A 19945-nucleotide genomic window follows, 5' to 3' on the forward strand; every position below is an offset into this window, starting at 1 on the left:
CACAAAATATGTAGCAGATTGTGATCCACGTGGGTTGAACCAGCTACAAGCCAAGCAGTTATGGTCCAAGTCCACGTCCCATGTCCCATATGCCGGGATTTGGAATGAAGGATGGGGGAACATGAAATCCCATACTTGCTTGAAAACCCCACTTTCAGATGACACCAAAAAGTTGAAATGTGACTCATGGAAGCCTCAAAATGGACAAACATTTACCTGGTCCCAAAGCCCGGCCCTACTCATATTAGATATCTGTATATATTTCTAATTGTCTTTTTCTTCTAATTGTGTTTTTATTATATATAATATTTGAATAATCCAAATTCAAAAAAAAGTATAGTCGTATTTTTATATATTAATATATTTAATATTTTTATATATAAAATATGCTTAGCTTTTTTACTTCAAACTTTTTATATAAAAACACATTAGATGTGAATACATATTTGACTGATATTCTATAACATTATATACATACATACATATTTTGGAAAAACCACTAAAAGAAACTTCAATAGAAAGCAATATTCTTTTTTAGATTTTGAACAATCATTTTGCTTTGGGGTTTCACCAATCATAACTTAAAAGCTGTCTGGATGGGGCCCACCTTGCAAAGCCAGAAGCCACTGAGTGAAAGCTCTGCGAAATGGGCACTTAGTTCCTAATTATCTACACAATATTCCAAACTATGGCACCATTTTTATTTTTTATTTTTTCTCATGGCACCAATTTTATTAGGTTTTGGATTTAACATGACTACATCTTCAATTGTCCTGGACATACCCACAAAAATGTGCAGAGATCTTAATTTTCATGGATGTTAATCAAGCCTACTATTTACCTATTAATTTATCACGCATGCATATAATGGATATAAATTTTGCACCCGGTTTAAATTTGCAACTCTTTGCTTTGCTTGTATCTATGATTTGCAGTCTAACCTGACACAAAATTTATATTTTTGCAGTGAAAATTTTGCATCCCACATGATAATCATTTTACTCCTCATTTCACTCCCAAATTAATGAATAGCCTTTTTTTGCCTAGTAGGAACCACATCATTTTATGTTTATTTTACTCTCATTAGCAGTTAAGACAAAGTCAAACCTTATTTTGGTATAAACGAGGATTAAGATGAACTTTTTTTTTGGGGGGGGGGGAGAATTTATGATTTGTATCACCTCATAAATTGTTATTGATTTTTGGATTTTATTTAATAAAACTTCCACTTATGATACAGTACTCTCTTTGTATTTTCATAGATTTCTCAAACAACAACGATTTCCCACTATACAAACCTATCAAGTGGAGAAATCAATAAAAGCCTCATTTTTTTTTTTATATAAACCAGAAATTACATTAAATCATATTTGCACTCCAATGCATTTATAATTTGGCATCTACAACTGTGAATCCTACAAACAAAATAAGTCCTGGTGTTGATGGCCATCTACATACAACTGTGAATCCTACAAACGGAACCCATGGCAGCCTATCTGACAAAACCATTCACTAACAGATTGTGATTGCTTGGATGGATGAACTGTAAACATGTGCTCTGGAATAAGTACACACATGCTTGAAGCAGAACAAACCATGTGACGGCCCCACCAAGGGAAATAGATTGGTTTTAGTCTCAGAACCATCTTATTATTTGTGCTTGTACACAGTCTGTTGGGTCTGTACCATACAACCTGAGGACGTTCTTTATCAATCTGGATTGTTCATCACAGAGACCCAGCTTTTTAATGCAAATAATAAACCCATAAAAATAAAGAAAGAAAAACGCTTAATCCCCCCCCCCCCAAACCAATTGGTTATTGATTCACGCCAAGTTTGAGGGTGCTTTGAGTAAGTGATTAAAAATAAATAATTATTCTAGTAAGTGTTTCATGAACATTTGCTGAAAACACATTAATTCAAATAGAGATAATATAGACATTTTTAAAAGACGTGGCAGGCCAAGACAGAAAGGAAATAAACGCTTATTGAATAAGCAATTAAAAATAAGCCTAAATTTTGGTCTAGTATTTATTTCAAGTTTATTTCCCAAATGCAAATAAGTGCTTATTCAAATAAGCATTTCCAAATTTGGCTTCATTCTAAAAGTGTGAACCGCTAATAAACCGGGTCCTGAAAAGGTTATTGAATCAGTTAGTCTCCAGTTCGACCATTCAGTCTGGTTCAAACCTGACAATACCGATTTGTCCTTTTAGGTTTCATTTATTTGCATTGGTGTAAATGCACGGGAGTGCAAATATACTGAATGTAAATTGTGGTTTATCTTGGTTTCAGATTTGATTTTATCTTGGTTGTTTGTAAGAAATAAAATAAAAGGCAAAATGATGTGATTCCCACCACATATTAAAGAGAATGGAGGAAGAAGAAAAGTTATTTGTTGGCTCTATTTGCATGCAGTACAATTTCATTTACACTGATGCAAAAATATGGGAGTGCAAATGATTTCAGTGTAGATTCTGATTCATTTTTATTTTAGATTTTCCCTTGTTTTGTTTCTTTACATGAAATGAAATAAGACTGGAGTAAACAAAAGTAAAACCTAAAATAGATTTTCCTTTGTTTTGTTTATTTTAGACTTCCCCTTGTTTTGCATTTTCATGCACTTGTACTAGAGTAAATGAAATTGCATTGCAAACAGAGCAATGGATGTAAAACTATGTGGTCCTCACTTTTTATGAGAAAGATCAAGGTTGGAGGATTTTACATATTATGAAAGCACAAATCGTAATTACAAATAAATGAATGTAAAACTGAACCAGGTGAAAAATTTGCATCCAATTCAGATTTGCACTTTTGTATGAAAAAAAGAGGCAGCTCCCAGTGACTCAAGATTTACATTTTGCATAAATCCAGCGAGGCTGAATCATTTTCATCACTGTGTCACCGGTTAAACAAAAAAAAGGCTGAGTTTTAGCTGGGCTAGGGTCAGACTAAGCTCGTGGCTCGTGTTACCTTCATGTCAGGACTCAATCCTAAAAATAAAATGCCTAGGTTTTTGGATCCAGGCCCAAATTCAAGCCCAGTTAACGTAAAATTTTGGGTTAATTTGTGTGGGCTTGGGTTGGGTCCACCACTAATCTTTACAACTCCACCATATGATTGAGGGGCTTTTTCTTTGTTAGTATTTGGTAACGAGGGGCCTCTTCGTGGGTTGGATTTAGCTAAGTACCCCCCATCTTTAGCTGAACTAGTAAATCCATTTCCGAGAAGATCTCTACAAGCAAGTATTTAATGCCACGTCATGTGGGGAATGAGTTGAAGTGTGGTTTAGGGGGTGTTGGATAACATGGTTGGCTTTGTTTTAGAAAACAAAAACAATTGCGACATCAATAAAATTGTATTGTTTTTGTTTTCAAAAACAATACCAACCATGTTGTCGAACACCCCCTTAGGTTTTAGTCTCTGTTTGATATTATTATTGTTTCTATCTGAAATGTTTTGAGCTGATCATTACAAATTACATAGAACTGTTATTTGAAGTTGTTTATGATTCAAATAGGGATACTTTAACAAATGCACGTGTAGGTGGCTGTTTGTAGAGAAGTCAAATTGATGTTTCAAGTAGAAACAGCAATGTTACTAATCATTTTATAGTTGAAATAATTCTCAGATGTGATGTGACAACACATCTTTCACCAATTTGTATCTATCAACCCAAAGCCTTTCAGGTAGAAACAACAATGGTACCAAATACATCCTTAGTTGATCAGAAATCTTGGAGCTGGATAAATTTGTTGCATAAAACACATGAGATTTTAGAGGAAGAAAGCCAGCTAAAATTATAGATGAATACCTTATTGTTTCTTATTGTTCTTATTTCGAGTATCCCATCAGCTTGGGTTTAACTAAATTTGCCTATGTGATTGAATCCAGATTTTGATTATAAGGACATTACCCAATGTTGATCCCATCTATTTGGGAAGGAGTGGGTTGGATATAGTCCTAACCTTTGATATGTTTTTTTCACAGAATGGCCACTCTCAGACTTGCAATTGCATTCTCACACACTTGACCAGTGTTTTAAGACTCGGATTGGATTAGACGGTCAAACTGTTCAGCCCAAGAATCGGAAGGTATTCCAGTTTTTAAGAACCCCTGTTTTCATTTTTCTGAAAAACTGATAGGACCGATCAAAACCCGGCAAAACCATTGAAAACTGAGCAGGTTTCAACGACCCAGCCGATTTTCATGATCTAGGACTACATGGTTACAAATTTTAAAATGGTGATAAAGAGACTCAAAACTAAGTTCTTTTGATTACATGTATTAACATTAAACCATCAACACATCTTATTTTCTATGCTTACTTTTGCCTCTTTCAATATATATAATAATTAAATACGTGAAGTCGTTAATATTCTGAGGAAAAAAAAACAAGCTATTTGAACCTCTAGTCATTTACATCGAAAAACAATATTTTGACTATCTAACCACCACCGACAAATCTGTTATATATGGTTTTTATGTGAGTTGTGATCAAACCGTCCCGTGGCCCTCCCTGTAAGCATTTCGCTTTTCTGTCTGACCCGAGTCTTAAAACACTTCACTTCTCAAGATTTCACCATTAATAAAAAAAAAAAAAAAAAAAAAAAAAAAACCCGAAAAACCAATGAACTGAACTGACGGTGAAGCAAATTTATCGCCTTCAGTTCAGTTTCAATTACCGGTTTTCCAAAAACCAATAATACCAGTTCAGTTTCAAAAAATAGGCCCATGATTCAGTTCATTTGACAAATCGAATCAAAACAACCTGTCCCACATTCAAACCTATGTTCTCACGGTTATCAGTCCAAATTTTCACCAAGCAATAATTCCTTATCTAACACCATGCAGTCAACAGGATTCAATGGAAATTTTGGTAAGAGGTCATAGAAAAAGAATGTTACCAAGGGAGGGGGTTTCTAAATGTAGGCTATTGGAAAGAGAATTGATAAGCACTTCATTAGAAAGGGACTTGAGAGAGATTTGGAAGAGTTAAGAGGAACTGTAGTCTTTTACAGTTTTATAATTTAAAAAATAAATAAATTACATGTTTGAAATGGGAGAAGAAAGCTCGTACAGAGATCAACTTCAGTCAGTGCAAGGCCCATTAGAACAGCCCTTACAGCTTTGTATTGGGAATATCTCCATATTTATGTACGTTATTTCAGGAGGAGATATTTCCAATGCAATGTTGGGAGAGGCTGTTCGAACGGTGTGAGCATGGAGTTGCACTGACCCAAGCCAAATTCGCTCGTACATAAATGGACATGACTAACCAAAAATTGGGGATAATGGAGAATATTCCAAAGGAAAGACTGTTTTGGGTGATAAAAAGTAGGAGGGATTTCAGAAAATTTTGAGAAAATAAGACTCATAAGAAACGAAAGAGAGAAGGTAGAAATAGTAAGGATAAAAATAGAAACAGAGATAGAAAAAGGAGATGGAACACATACCTGATCTCAATAAGCCATCCAAATTCTATTATCCAGAGGGGAAAAATCAAGACTACATTGAGATTGAGATTGTCAATAAGCAACCTCTACTACTAAAGAAACCTCACATTCCCTTATGTTTATCTGGAAACCCAAATCCCACTCAAGCCTTGATTCAATATTTGAAACGCAGAGAAATGGGCTTATTCTTATTAAAAGTGAAAGCATAAAGACTTGAAAATATGGTCATCAATGTGGAATTCTCCCACCAATCTTTCCAAAATCTAAATCTATTTTGTCCCATATAAATCAGTTTATGGGTTAGAATCAACCATGTTGATATGAAAGTTACTGCTAATTTATATAAATAGAGAGAAGCATGCCCAATTTACATTGTAATTTTCTACATTTTATATAATAAGACTCCTAAGAAGTGATAGTTTGTATTTCTTACATTTATTTTTGTTTAATGAAGAAACCTTATTTTCTTTATGTAATTTCTGCATGTTTTTTGTATTTTTCTTTGTTCTGGTAATTCCCTTCATTAAATAATAACATTTCTTGTTTTCTATACTTATTTATGTTTCATATCAAGAGTACATAAAACTAAAGAGAAACTACAATTATAGGCTGTTTGCAGGGATCCACCTTGACAAACCAAAAGCCAGCACAGAAAACCCTACCAAACGGGCACCAGAATTTAGGACATGGCCATCTTAATACCCTTCCAAGAAATGGCCATGTTCACAGCGAACCCGGATTTCCTGCAATAAAAACTCTACCCCACATCAGGAATATCTCCCGTACATGTAGGTTAAAATTAAATTCATGGGAAAATGTAAGGCTAGATTCCCACTTGCAGCAGGGAATCCGCGTTCAAAGCTTGTCACCTAGAACAATTTTTACGAGTGTCGCCCCTTTGTACCCTATAAAAAATTGTGTATTTTGCATGTTACTTTGAACCATGCTTTGGATGCCGATGGAACACCCTTACAGTTACAGGAGGGTCTAACTAAAAGTTACGAGGAAAGTTGTAGACATTCTCTGTAAAGTCGAGGCAGGTTTTAGATACTTTCTCGTAGGTCTGCGAGTCTATTACTACTAGTTGATATGAATGCCAGATCTTATTTCACAAATAACCAGAAGTAATTGCCAAGACATGCCCCCAAAAGATTATTTCATCAACCTGGAGACAAATTGGATAATGGAATAAAACAAGAGTAAACAATTGTTCTTTACTGTACCTTGCGATCAAACTCTAAATCATGTACAGAAAAAAGCATAAAATTCCACCAAGATGTAAAATTACATTCTTCAATGAATATGGTTTCCGCTTCATATAGTTTTAACTCTTGAAATATAGATTATGTTTAAGAAAGAACCAAGTCTCATTACACAGTAAAATTTGAAATTAAGAATCACGTATTCTACGCATTACATTCTTCAATGAATATGGTTTCCGCTTCAGATAGTTTTAACTCTTGAAATATAGATCATGTTTAAGAAAGAACCAAGTCTCATTACACAGTAAAATTTGAAATTAAGAATCACGTATTCTACGCTTTTCCGATGAATGTCCTATTTGTTTCTCCTTTACAATTCATTGTAATTGATTAAGAAAACCCCCATTCCTATTTCTATTTATGATTATGATGAGCTTCTATATCGGGTTCTACCTTCCTTGTCTTGTTCTTCTTTTGCTGGTATTTGGCATATGAATACCACACACCACCAGCTGTATTGATGACCAAGCCAGTCACATTCAGGGCATGTACTTGCACGCCACCAAGCAGGACAAAACCAAGGGTCTGGAGAGCAGAGAAAAAATTTGTTATGTACATTTATGATTTAGTCGAACAATAGCAAGAAGAACAATGGTGGGTTTCTATGCCATAAATGAAGCTGTACTCACCGTGGAGCCCACACCCTTAAGCACTCCGACAATGGTTGTCGTCAGAGCCGAGTTGACTATGGTGCACAAGAACATGGTGAAGTTGAGAACAATGCCCATAACCAATGAAAGAATAAGCATAGCCAAAAATGAAAAAGAATTAGCCTGTCCAGGAAAAAGATTTAATGTATGTTAGAAATGATTTTAACATACAAGGATGAAGCAAGCATGACAAACCCTGCAATAGGAATTCATTATCCCAAACTAAAATGATCGCATTTTCTAAAAATAATAGAAAATCAGTGAGGATATGGAAAAGAGCTTTTTGAAAAATAAATGAGGAAATTTCTTCAATTGACAACTTCCCTTGCATTTGGAAAATAGTGTTAAAAACAGTTAGCAGGAAGAAAAAACCCAACTTTTCTAGACTAAGATTACCCCTGCGCAAAAAAAAATGGAATTCCCTCTTCTCATGCTATTTCCAGCAATAGAGTTCAAAAGTAGAGTAAAAAAAGAAAAATGTCTCCCTTGAGTATATGATAGGATTTTTTTTTTTTTCAAATATCTTGGAGTTGCACCTTTAATGGCCATCCTCCAACCTTACTTTTAAATCTAGGGTTATTTCATTTCATCCATCAAAAAATGGTCCCCAGAAGAGATCGAATCTGACAGAGATGAGATCATCAAGAAAATGAATTTCTTTAGAGGGAACAACCACAACAAAGAGGAGATAGAAGTCATCTAAGGTAGAAACATCCCAAAAATGAGTAGACCATAGCATATTTAACAACCCACCAGAAAAAAAAAAAAAAAAAAAAAGAAACATTGAGCATCTATATTTCAACTTTCATTAGGAGGAAAGAACAAATAATGAGAGAATATACTAAGAATACTAGTCTTAGTAACATCTCTAGTTGAATAACAGGAAAGTACTATTGAATCCGGATGTTTCCATTGTATTTCAATATGACCTGAAATGCATAAACAGACTGAACAGCAGGAAGAGAGACAATTGCACAGCCTTGTGGCTTAATTCATACCTAGATTTTTAACCCTTGGTGTCAAAGTGAGTATATATGTTGTGTTCGTTAGTTGGCAGCAGGACCAGAGGCAATCATCTGGGGGGATGAAGTTTTCATATAACTAATTAAACAATAAAGAAAATGATGAAGGTTGCTAAAACCTTTTTTGCTGTTCACCATCATAGGGCAGAGCTTGGTGTTTGTTGTGTTTTTTCCATTCATAATTCTGGCATTTGGAATGTAAGTCGGGGTTTAAAAAGGGCTTTAATTTATTTCATCTCACTTGAAGTGATTTTTCTTAAATCTTTGAAGACAGTGAGAAAAAGACTTTGTTACGGAGACCTGAGAGAAGAGGGAAAGACCAAGAGAGTGAGTGAATGAGAGAGAGGAATACAAATGGTCTTTATGGGTGGGTTTTCAATCAAGGGCAATTTGGTCCAAAAAAATTGTCCTGCTCATTATTTTTCCAATTATTTTCTAAATATAACTGAACTAATCTATAAACCAAATTTTATCATTTAATATGCCAAAAGCCTCGGGGAAAATTCTAAAGTGCAGCATATTCTAAAACGTGTGAAAAGGGAAGACATGCCCAATACAAGTTACACAATGAATGCTCAAAGGACAAAACAATTTTGCAACAAAGCATAAAGCTACTTTAACCAGCACTGGCAAGAGAAGGTGGAAATGCACCAACCAAATTTAGGATGGTTCAAACAAACAGAAAAATAAGAACTAATCCATAAAAGCACAGTAAACACCCTTTCAGTAATAATGTCAGTGCTATTTGTTCATAGTGTAATGTAACAAAATAAAAAAAAAAAAAAGAGAGAGAAAAAAACAAATTCCCCTAAGCAATCAATTACACAATCATTCTTAAAGCCTGTTTCCCATCCCCACTTCCACCTAAAACTGCCAAAATGCTCTATCCACCTACATGAAGAATCCAATCAATGAACATTTTATTAGATTATGTCCGCCTTAGAAATCCAATAAATAATATATATACCTTCTTTTATCATGAAAAGGCATTACTTGGTATAAGGGCAAAATCTTGGGCTGTCTAAGACCGCAGATAGCTGGGACCAACAATGGGTAATGGCTTTTTTTTTTTTTCTTTTATCATGAACAAAAGTTCTTTTATACAATCATATATGTCATAGGTATTGGTTTTTGAAAGGATTATGCCAAGGTATTGATTTAATTCCACTAACTTAGAGACGTGATAATCAACACGTAGACAAATTATTCTCAACTAATGACTAACTTAGGGCAGTTAGTCTTAATAGGTTGACAAGCAAATACTGCCCTACAAAAAGGGAAAATATGTCCCTATTATCAGAGTTACGACTCAAGATATGTGCATGAACGCTTATAGAAAACATGGTTTAAAATGTCCCTAGTTTCCCTAATATTTCCATGACATATTTCCATTTCCATGGGTAGCGACACGAAATTTTACTAGAATCGACATTTCCCCAATGAACACTACCAGAACACAATAGGTGTATCTTGTTTCTGGGAATAGGTTTCAGTCACTCCATCCCAAATCTCCTTTGCAGTATTAGCCCACAAAATTTTTTTACTAATGTGAGGTAACATAGTGTTACACAGCCAAATCATCACCATGTAATTCTCTTGTACCCACCGGAAGGGATCTATATCAAGTTTCTTCTCCTCCCCAATGATGTACCCCAGTTTCCCATGAGCACCAATGGCCATCTTGGTTGATTGTGCCCATTCTAGATAATTTGTATCATCAAACTTCATTGTAGTAATAATTCTAGACCCAAAAATATCACTACTACCTCCAACACTCGAACCCATGTTACTAGTGGACTTCTACTCGATACTCCAACTCTCCATTATACTTCAAACAATTCAAAAGTAGAAAATAATTAGGTAGAGAGCCTCCAAGCTCAAATCGATCTCACACACAAAGGCAACAGACCTTTCCAAAAGAAGAAAACCCTATCCAGAGAAAATTTTGTCTCCTCCCATTGTCTCTCACCGGAGAGAAAAGTGAATCGACCACTCCAAAAGGCCCAGAAAATTCCAGAAACCTAATTGCCCCCTATAGAATACCTAGAGAAGTCCAACAATACCTTAGCGCCCAAGATCAGATCAAAATTGAAGAGTCCGACTTGACTAGGACTCTTCCTCGCACTCCAGTCCTTCCTGATTTTGATGCCAAAACATAGATCACCCTCTTGATGACTAGATCACACCAAAAAATTCAAGAACTGGGCAATCTAAAGTAGATCGATCAGCCCTTTATCTCCTCATGCAATTGGTTGATTTAGGACTTCATGGAAAAAAACTTCAAGAAACCCTAGCCGAGCTCTGATACCAAGTAGAAAGGTGCTGGAATAAAGACTTGTAAAAGAAAAGAAATTTTCTTGAAGAAGAGAAAAAAGGAGAAAAAGAAGAGAAGAGATTTCAGTGAGAAAAGAGACAAATAATGCTGGCTGCCTTTTTCACTATTATTTATAGTCTAAAATAATATAGAGTACAAAGACCAATATGCCCTTATAGGGTGGCTAACACATAAAACAGCATAAAACAATTAAAATAACTGCTCAAAAAGGACCCAACAAGAGTGTTGTGGTCCCCACTTCCTATCTAAACAATAAATAATCAAAACTACCACTATTGACTACACAATTTGTCTAAAACCTCAACTTCTCCTCTTATTGGTCAAAAATCCTTTGGTAATTTTGCCTCCTTGGGGATTAGACCAAAGAAAGTTGAATTTATTCCTTGAGAGATTTCCCCTTCATGAAAGAACTCATTGAAGACTTCCAACAATTCTCCTTTAATAAAGTCCCAAAATTCCTGATAAAAGGCCAAGGAAAAACCATCCGTTCCTAGGGCTTTCGATCTTTCCATTAGAAAAACAACCTCTCTAGTTTCTTCAAGAGTAAAGGCACTCTCCAAAGTTGCTGACAAGGCTTCAGGCACTCTATCCTATTTAATATCTAGGAAACAAATCTCCTTTCCCCTAGACCCATAAATATTCCCTTAAAATTATCCACAAAAAAAATCTTTACAATCTCCTCCTTGGTTACCTCAAGACCATCCACTTTTAATCCAGTGATTAGGTTTTTTCTCCTTCTATCACTAGCTAAAGAATGAAAGAATTTTGTGTTGCGATCCCCTTCCAAAAGCCACTAACATCTAGATTTTTGTTTCCATGAAATTTCCTCCTTCCTCAAAACTTCTTCCAGCTCACACTTTAGCCTCCACCTTTTCCTCTGGTTGTTGCCAGAAATTTTTCTCTTCTACTAAAGTGATTTGTTTACCCTAACAGCATCTCTCTTTCTGATTTCTTGCTCATTCCTTGATGAACAGCAAGCATCCACTTGCTGTTCCATCTACCTTTAATCACCCACGGCCCCTCATTCACCCCACAAAGCCCACCATCCTAAAATTAGTAGGACCCCTACCCCAAGTGACCCAAATATAGGCCCTGATTACTGTCTTTGATTCTACTGGAATCTACCCCCACTCTCCCAATTTCTGCTCCAATCTCTTCTAAATCAAAAACCAATTCTCTAGAATAAAGATCACAATTTCCTCCAAAATGAACATCAATAAGCTAAAAACTAATTAATATCCTGGGATGATCTTCACAGAACAATCCATGTCATAAATGTCTGGTTTCAATAGAAACATAAATTGAGACAAACAGAACTACTCCCTTCTGCCTACTCTACAAATCACTTCAAAGATGTGGAACACAATAAAGCATCATCTACGCCCACATACTTCTGAACTGAAGCATTCAAAGAGAAAAGTGTATTGCCTTTAGAAGAAACATCATACGCAGACTGATCTATATATACTTCAAATATCGTATAACCATGCAGGAAGAAGGGATGCATTATTTCCTTCTTCAAAAAAAAAATCCTCTCCAACACCATCTTCCTTTGCAACATCATCAAGCTGCAAAAATGACTCCTCGCAATCAAGCATACTATCTCCTCTGAAGCCCTCAAGATTAACATACCATCTTCCTTTGCAACATCATCAAGCTGCAAAAATGACTCCTCGCAATCAAGCATACTATCTCCTCTGAAGCCCTCAAGATTAACATACCATCTTCCTTTGCAACATTACCCAGTTGCATAAACTCATGATCAAGCATACATATCCCTTGAAGCCCTCAAGATCAACTGCATCATACTTCATGTTCTTCCTTCAAACAATTTGTTGGGGCAACTAATTAGAACTTTATTCATTAAGGGAAAAGAATAGAATGTACTTACAAGCTTTTCCAGGCATCCCCCTTCAAATCAAGTCTTTTCCTACATTTTTTTTTCTTTTTCATAATTAACCAGGAATCATTTCATTAACATAAATAAGAATGTACAATGTGGATAGTAAGGGTTAAAGTTACCCCATAGAGTACAGATATTACAATTGAGACCAGTACAGTTGTTCCCTAACCCCTTGCCTGGCTAAAGAATCTGCTAGCCCATTTGCCTCCCTTGGGACCCATTGAAAAATTAATGTCATTCCCCTTAGTAACCATTTGATTTCCTTAACCACTTCTCTGTAGATCCAAGCCGCCTTCTTCTCATCCTTTAGCTAGCTAACCACCACTTGTGAATCCCCTTCAACAACCAACCTTTCCAGAGTACTTGTTTTGTATGTATACAAAATAATACAAGCAGTTCAGCTCTAAGGCTCTAAGGCTCAGTTTGGAAGACAATTCTTTTATAGAGTTCGCATCCCTTGTTTAGTTAAACTCTTATATAGATTATTAGAAGACCTTTGAGTCCAAGTAAAAATTATCCCTACATGTCTTTCTTTTATGCCTAAATGTCAATATGGCATGGTATCAGAGAAAAAATTATACCCATCTTGCTTCTCTTAAGAGATGTCTATAAATAAAGTATCGATACACCCAATATTCCTAAACATGCATATCAGGCGTTTCTTTTTTTCTTTTTTTTTTTTGAAGAATAAAATATAAAATTTTATTAAAAAACAAAAACGATTACAAGCTGTTCAGGTGTCAAGATAACACCCTAAATCAAAGCAAACATACATCAAGAACTTCAGTTCAGACTGAACTGATTCACATTACAATTTTGAATCTCTAAAGTGTCCCAAAAATTATCAGCAAAGTCTGAAGATCTAGTTTGCTCAAATTCTGGAAGAGACATGACCCAGCTTGTGATCAGTTTGCCAACTGAAGCCACAATCTCTTCAATGCTTCTTTCCTTTCCTTCAAATAGTCTCCTGTTTTTTTCCCTCCACAGAGTCCGCATACTGCAAAAAGATCTCTGTTGAAGAAGATGGTTGAAAGATGGTCCCAAAGAGGAAACATTAGAAATTCCAAATGAAATTTGCTAAGTGGCAGGAAAAAAAAACAAATGGTGTGTAGTTTCCCCATCTGACTTGCACATGTAGCAGTAGCTAGCCAAGCAAAACCCCCTACTTTTTAGAATATCTGATGTGAGGATGCTATCCATTGAAGCCAACCACGCAAAAGCTTCAATTCTTGGTGGAATTGGATTTCCCCATACTCCACACATTTGATCATTAATTGCATAGTCCTTAATAAGGGTCATGTTAAATGATTTCACTGTGAATTTTCCTTTCCTGCACTCCTTCCACCACTGACCATCTTCACAAGCAGCAAAAATACTGGTCTGCTCCAATTTATTCAGCAATAAAACACATTCCTCCAGCTCTTGTCACGCAAAGGTCTTCTAAACTTGGGACTCCAAACCACCTTATCACCACTGACTTCATAGCATTGAGCCACAGTAACCCAAAAATCTATCACTTGTACAGTCATGGGCACACATTACATAACTTCCCAGCCCCACTCCACTCATCCTCCCAGAACCTTACTCTGGATTCAACCCCTACATTGAAAACAAACCAGACCTCTAAAATCCTGGTTATAGCTCCTTATACCCTTCCATACACCCACCCCCATAGGAATTGGCTACCTCCCTTGGTTCCCACCCAAATCTCACCACCCCATACTTCCCTGCCACCACTCTTCTCCATAATGAGTCTCTTTCCTTTTCTAGCCCAAACCTCCTTAACCATTTACCCATCAGAGCTTTGTTGAATAGTTTTGTTCTTCTGAACACCAACCCCTCTAAAGCTTTCGGCCTATAAACTTTCTCCCACCTTACTAGATGAAACTTCCGTGGAACCTTTGCACCTTCCCAAAGGAAGTCCCTCTGAATTTTTTCTATCTTATCAGCCACAGAAGTTGGTATTTTCAACAGTGAGAGGTAATGAGTAGGCAGACATTGAAGCACACTTCTTAGTAAGGTAATTGAGTAATTCTACCCCCCAAAGAGAGATATCTCACCTTCCAGTTTTCCAATCTCATTTCTACTCTCTCTATGAGAGGTCTCCAAGTGCTGATACACTTTCTTCAAAGGCATTAAAATTGCAGGTGACTGATACACTTTGTTTTTTTAATTTTTTAGTTTAATATTTTTAAATGGGTTTATAATACTTATCTGTAACAATTAAACACATTAAAATTTCCAAAAACCTAAAAATAGGCATTTCAGTGACCCTCCAGAATGATATGGTGCTTCGTATCAATATTCTGAACCATGAATTCAAGGATTTGTGCTGCCAAACAATTTGTTGACTAACATAAAATCCTCACCCCCAATATAACCTTCAATTAACTCAAACTCTCCTGCTAGATGATGAATCTGTCAATCTGTTTGACTATCACTATCAACCTTGCCTACTGTCTTGAACACCAGGTTCACCCTTGCTTCTTCACCTTCTGCCTCTCTGCTCTTCTTGCCCTGAGCACACCCAGTTTTCTCTTGTTCTACCTCTTCTGATACTCTGTTCTCCTCTACTTTTCTTTCCTTAAATGCCCCTTCCCTTATCTCCAAAATGTCTGCCTCTCCTGACACAAAAGCACTGCACATCAAACCCCAGACAAGATTTAACTTGCCTATCTGGCCATCTCATGTTTGATCTATGTAGACACTGGGAATTAGGTGATGGGGTTAAATCAAATTTCCTTCCGTGAAGTTCTAAATTCAGATTGTCTTGAACATGAATATTCACAGTCAAATATCCCAGATAAGTATGCAAGATATATGCTAGAAATGGATTTTTTCAGTCAAATATTTGAAATACTAAATAGTTCAGGTTCACCCTTGCTTCTTCACCTTCTGCCTCTCTGCTCTTCTTGCCCTGAGCACACCCAGTTTTCTCTTGTTCTACCTCTTCTGATACTCTGTTCTCCTCTACTTTTCTTTCCTTAAATGCCCCTTCCCTTATCTCCAAAATGTCTGCCTCTCCTGACACAAAAGCACTGCACATCAAACCCCAGACAAGATTTAACTTGCCTATCTGGCCATCTCATGTTTGATCTATGTAGACACTGGGAATTAGGTGATGGGGTTAAATCAAATTTCCTTCCGTGAAGTTCTAAATTCAGATTGTCTTGAACATGAATATTCACAGTCAAATATCCCAGATAAGTATGCAAGATATATGCTAGAAATGGATTTTTTCAGTCAAATATTTGAAATACTAAATAGTTCAGGTTCACCCTTGCTTCTTCACCTTCTGCCTCTCTGCTCTTCTTGCCCTGAGCACACCCAGTTTTCTCTTGTTCTACCTCTTCTGATACTCTGTTCTCCTCTACTTTTCTTTCCTTAAATGCCCCTTCCCTTATCTCCAAAATGTCTGCCTCTCCTGACACAAAAGCACTGCACATCAAACCCCAGACAAGATTTAACTTGCCTATCTGGCCATCTCATGTTTGATCTATGTAGACACTGGGAATTAGGTGATGGGGTTAAATCAAATTTCCTTCCGTGAAGTTCTAAATTCAGATTGTCTTGAACATGAATATTCACAGTCAAATATCCCAGATAAGTATGCAAGATATATGCTAGAAATGGATTTTTTCAGTCAAATATTTGAAATACTAAATAGTTCCATTCAGACATAAAGTGATAAAGTTATGAAGAGTACAACTTATAGTCATAATGACAACCCCAAAACATAAAGATTCATCCCGCTATGGCATCTGTTTTCCAGATTGTGTGATGCTAAACAAATGAAAGAACTTGATGGTAGGAAGGATCTACTATCTTAAATTACAATGTAATACTGGCATTAAAATTGTCTGGCACTAGGACAATTGCCTCTAGGAAAGCTTCACAACATTGAAGAATCCAAAAAGAACATTACAGAACAACCCAAAGAAGAAACCTATCATGAATCATTCATCAAAAGAAAAACATCATTCAAAACCAGATATAGAAAAGCAGATTGAATATGCATGTTAAAATGGCATTAATCAATAAACAGCAAGTGCAGATACAGACCTCCAAACTAGATATAGAAAAGTAGATTCCACACAATATCACAAATTGTCAATGAAACATAGTCAAGCAATAAAAGCATAAAGGTTCTGACTCTCTGACCTTTGCAAATAATAATGACAAAGAATTTGGGAATTCTCCCGTAGCAATGATGAGAAAGAAAAGAAATGGAAATGACAAAAAACCATTATAGAACATCAGCTCAACTGATGAAAGTCCATCCTCTGCACCAGACTTCTCCACCAGTACCAGGTACATAGTCTACAGATGCAACCAAGCATTTGTATAAGTATAACAATAATAAAGAGTCAATAAACATTCAAGCTCTGAAAAGAAATACTAATATACTTCATAACAAAGTTTTGAAGCTTGTTTTTATTAAAGATATGTGTCGTCTAAATTTTTTTTCTTGAAAGAATGTACCATTTAAGTATGAACTCAACCTGGAAAAAAACAGAGGTCAGGGCCATGCTATATCCAAATAGGTCAAAGGAGAAATCTCCCAGTGCTGCTATAATGACTCCAGCAGCAATGAATATAACTGAAAGCGATACCTGAAAACAACAGATACAAGCAACAGTTTGAGAGATAATTCCAATTTAAAGTGAGTTTAAAGAGATGCTTCAGTTGATGCTTTTGTACAAAACTTTCAAAGGTTCAGCCAAATATTAGATTCTGACAAAATGGCATAAAATCCCAGTTGATTAATTCAGGCCAAAATTAACTAAAAGAAAAGATTTCTCTTATTCCATGTAATATTTCCAAAGCAGAAAACTGACTCTGTCAACTATTCTTACACCATAGAAGGTTGCTTATTAGTTTTAGAAGCAAAAAATTAGAGATGCCTTTTTGTTTCAAAGAGGAGTTGATCCTAACTCCCTATTAACCTTATAATCAAACATGACATAATAAAGTGAGTGTGCACAGGCTATCAATCCATGGAATGGTTCTTGAATGATCAATAATCAATCACATACCTGTGTTGAAGGCTTCCCTTTTCCCGAGAAAAATCCAGCTACCAAAACAGCAAGCGGTGTAAGTCTTTTTAAGGCAATGTACATTGGAATGTTCACCCCTTTCAAACTGGCTAAAGCAAATGCAACATTTGCATTATAGAAAAACGAAACTGGGAATAGTTTCTTTGCTGTCACGATGTCAAATCCTCTAGCTTTTGTATGGCCCAACACTCGACCAAAGTGTATAAGCAAGGTTGTTGCCAATTGCTAATTCAAAGAAGATATATGATAGATGAATCAATAAGCAACAAAAAGACAGGTAAATTGTTACAAAGAAAAAACACAAAGTTTCCTTCATCAATACCTGCAGGGTGAGAAGAGTCATAGAGTACCCATATTGCATCAGGATTGCCTTATTGATAAAAACCATGACCATTGAAGAAATTCCATATGAGAACGCAGCAATCAAACTACAATCAGCATATGTAAACATAGATATAGAGTTAGACCAGTATAATTGACTTCTGTGGAAACTGGAGTTAAAAATAAAAAAATAAAGATTCTAATCAAAGCCAACAGAAAAAAAAAGGAAGGGAGATTAAATTGAATCCAACAAAATATACATGTTGCAGTACCAACCAACTCATTGATCAAGGCTGAAATTAAACTAATAATACATTTTCTCAATGGATTCTATCCTCTCCTAAAAAACATCTTTTGCCACATGTAGTTCAAAGTTTTTTTTTTCTCTTCTCTGTATATGCAAGATCAAGATCTTCTAGTCGACCTGAGTAAAGGGCAAAACCACAACCAACAACTAAACCACCAAATAAATTCTGTGAATCAAAAGAAAAAACAAGCTCAACAACGGCGTGCGCTGAAAGAATAAATATGCATCTTGGATGATTCATCCATATTATCTCAAAGACTGGTCAGATGGCTTAGGATCTCAACATGCATCGTAAAACCAAAGAACTGGTCTACATATAATTGCAAAGATTTCAGAATCCATAAATTTAAAAGCAAAACTCAGTTAAATATAAAATGACAAATACGTAGCATAGGCATGCAAAATTCTCTCCGGTATAATAATGGGAAAGCTAAACTGCAACCAGAAAAACAGAGAAGTTAGAAGAGACGAAAAAATAGGAACCAGAACCCAAAAAATAAAAATAAAAAACGCTCAAGCATCTTCACGTGAAGAATGAAGATGCAGAATCTACTTTCCCATTAAAATATCAACGCAGTTTTCCATAAATGCATCAACTAATGCAGATTCAGTTAAAAAGGCATAGATGGCACAAATTATAAGAAATAAAAAAGTAACCTCTTAAATGAACTCGTCTCTGCAATAAATCCACTTCCACTTTCCATGGCGATTTTAGGGCTAGTAATTCCCCAGACCAAATCACTCAAGCAGATAGATAAAATCCAACCGTTCCAACTACATCATATAGAGTACGAGATTACTCCATTAACGCGAAACCAAACAAAATTCTGACAGAAACCTATAAAACAAAAAGGACCCAAATCAGTGCTGAATACAGAAACCCTAAATCTGCCGTGCAAACAAGCTCAGGCCAGGTCAAACGAATCGAAAACAAAGGAGCGCTGGAACGATCAAAAGGTTACCTGAGAGAGATATTCTTACATCGTTATACCGATTAATTGCAGAGATCAAATCTACAGAAGAGATATACAGGGGCTTCCTTGGGAAGTGGAAGAGCAGGAGTGACTGCTCCCTTCTTTTTATTTATTTATTATTTATCGTCTTCTTTTCCATGGAAGTCGAAACACATGTCTTCCGCGGCAGTTTTTATCACATGAAGGTGACTTGCATGTGAAATGCGAAGGTGACTGGTGACTTCCCGACAATGTAATATAGTTTTCCCCGCAGCATTTTAGGGACTGTTTGGTAGGATAAGGCTTTTTTTAATGCATTTCTATAACAAGCTCAAGCTATGAAGCTCCTAGAGTACCAAAGTATATTAGAAAAAAAAAAAAGAGTAATTTTTTTTCAACCTATGAAACTCCCGGTGGATGTTTGGCTGCATTGCGTTTCGCAACTTGCAAGGGATTTGCTTCCTAGAAAATCACCTAACGGTAAAAAAAAACGTTTCATGATCATTTTCCAGGAAAACGCATTTGATTCTATTTCTTGCCACGTCAGCAAGAAAAAAAAACAAAGTTTTTCTGGATAACACATTTGGCAGCGTGGCGTTTTTCCTTAGCGATTTCTTGTTTCTGACATTATCCCTTTCATCGCATGTGCATATGATGCACATTATTATTCTAACCCAAC

The 19945-nt window shown here is 35.9% G+C and overlaps 1 protein-coding gene across 2 annotated transcripts; it reads right to left on the reverse strand.

The window, feature by feature from the left end:
• Nucleotides 1-6775: 6775 nt before the first annotated feature.
• Nucleotides 6776-19542, reverse strand: LOC148869900 (UDP-galactose/UDP-glucose transporter 7-like). Of its 2 annotated transcripts, none has more exons than XM_088970254.1 (8): nt 19276-19542; nt 18971-19151; nt 18008-18113; nt 17665-17910; nt 17131-17241; nt 16790-16948; nt 7348-7491; nt 6776-7243 (listed from the first exon to the last, which is right to left on the reverse strand). In XM_088970254.1, exons 2-8 carry the CDS (start codon nt 19015-19017, stop codon nt 7073-7075), a joined length of 984 nt encoding a protein of 327 aa, XP_088826380.1. In that variant the 5' UTR covers nt 19018-19151; nt 19276-19542; the 3' UTR covers nt 6776-7072. The 2 variants fall into 2 exon arrangements, with proteins under 2 accessions (XP_088826380.1, XP_088826381.1); XM_088970255.1 differs by having other exon boundaries at nt 19295-19492.
• Nucleotides 19543-19945: the final 403 nt, after the last annotated feature.

Source organism: Nelumbo lutea, chromosome 2 (assembly GCF_056320005.1).
Source record: "Nelumbo lutea isolate HS-2025 chromosome 2, American lotus-T2T, whole genome shotgun sequence".
NCBI lineage: Eukaryota > Viridiplantae > Streptophyta > Magnoliopsida > Proteales > Nelumbonaceae > Nelumbo > Nelumbo lutea.

What these genes read in the sequence shown, in the direction of transcription:
- LOC148869900 (XM_088970254.1), bottom strand. Translation starts at nt 19,017, where the DNA reads ATGGAAAGTGGAAGTGGATTTATTGCAGAGACGAGTTCATTTAAGAG. An exon ending in GAGACGAGTTCATTTAAGAG is followed by an intron (nt 18,114 to 18,970) that starts GTTACTTTTTTA and finishes TGCTGATTGTAG; the next exon opens with TTTGATTGCTGCGTTCTCAT. An exon ending in TGACTCTTCTCACCCTGCAG is followed by an intron (nt 17,911 to 18,007) that starts GTATTGATGAAG and finishes TCTTTGAATTAG; the next exon opens with CAATTGGCAACAACCTTGCT.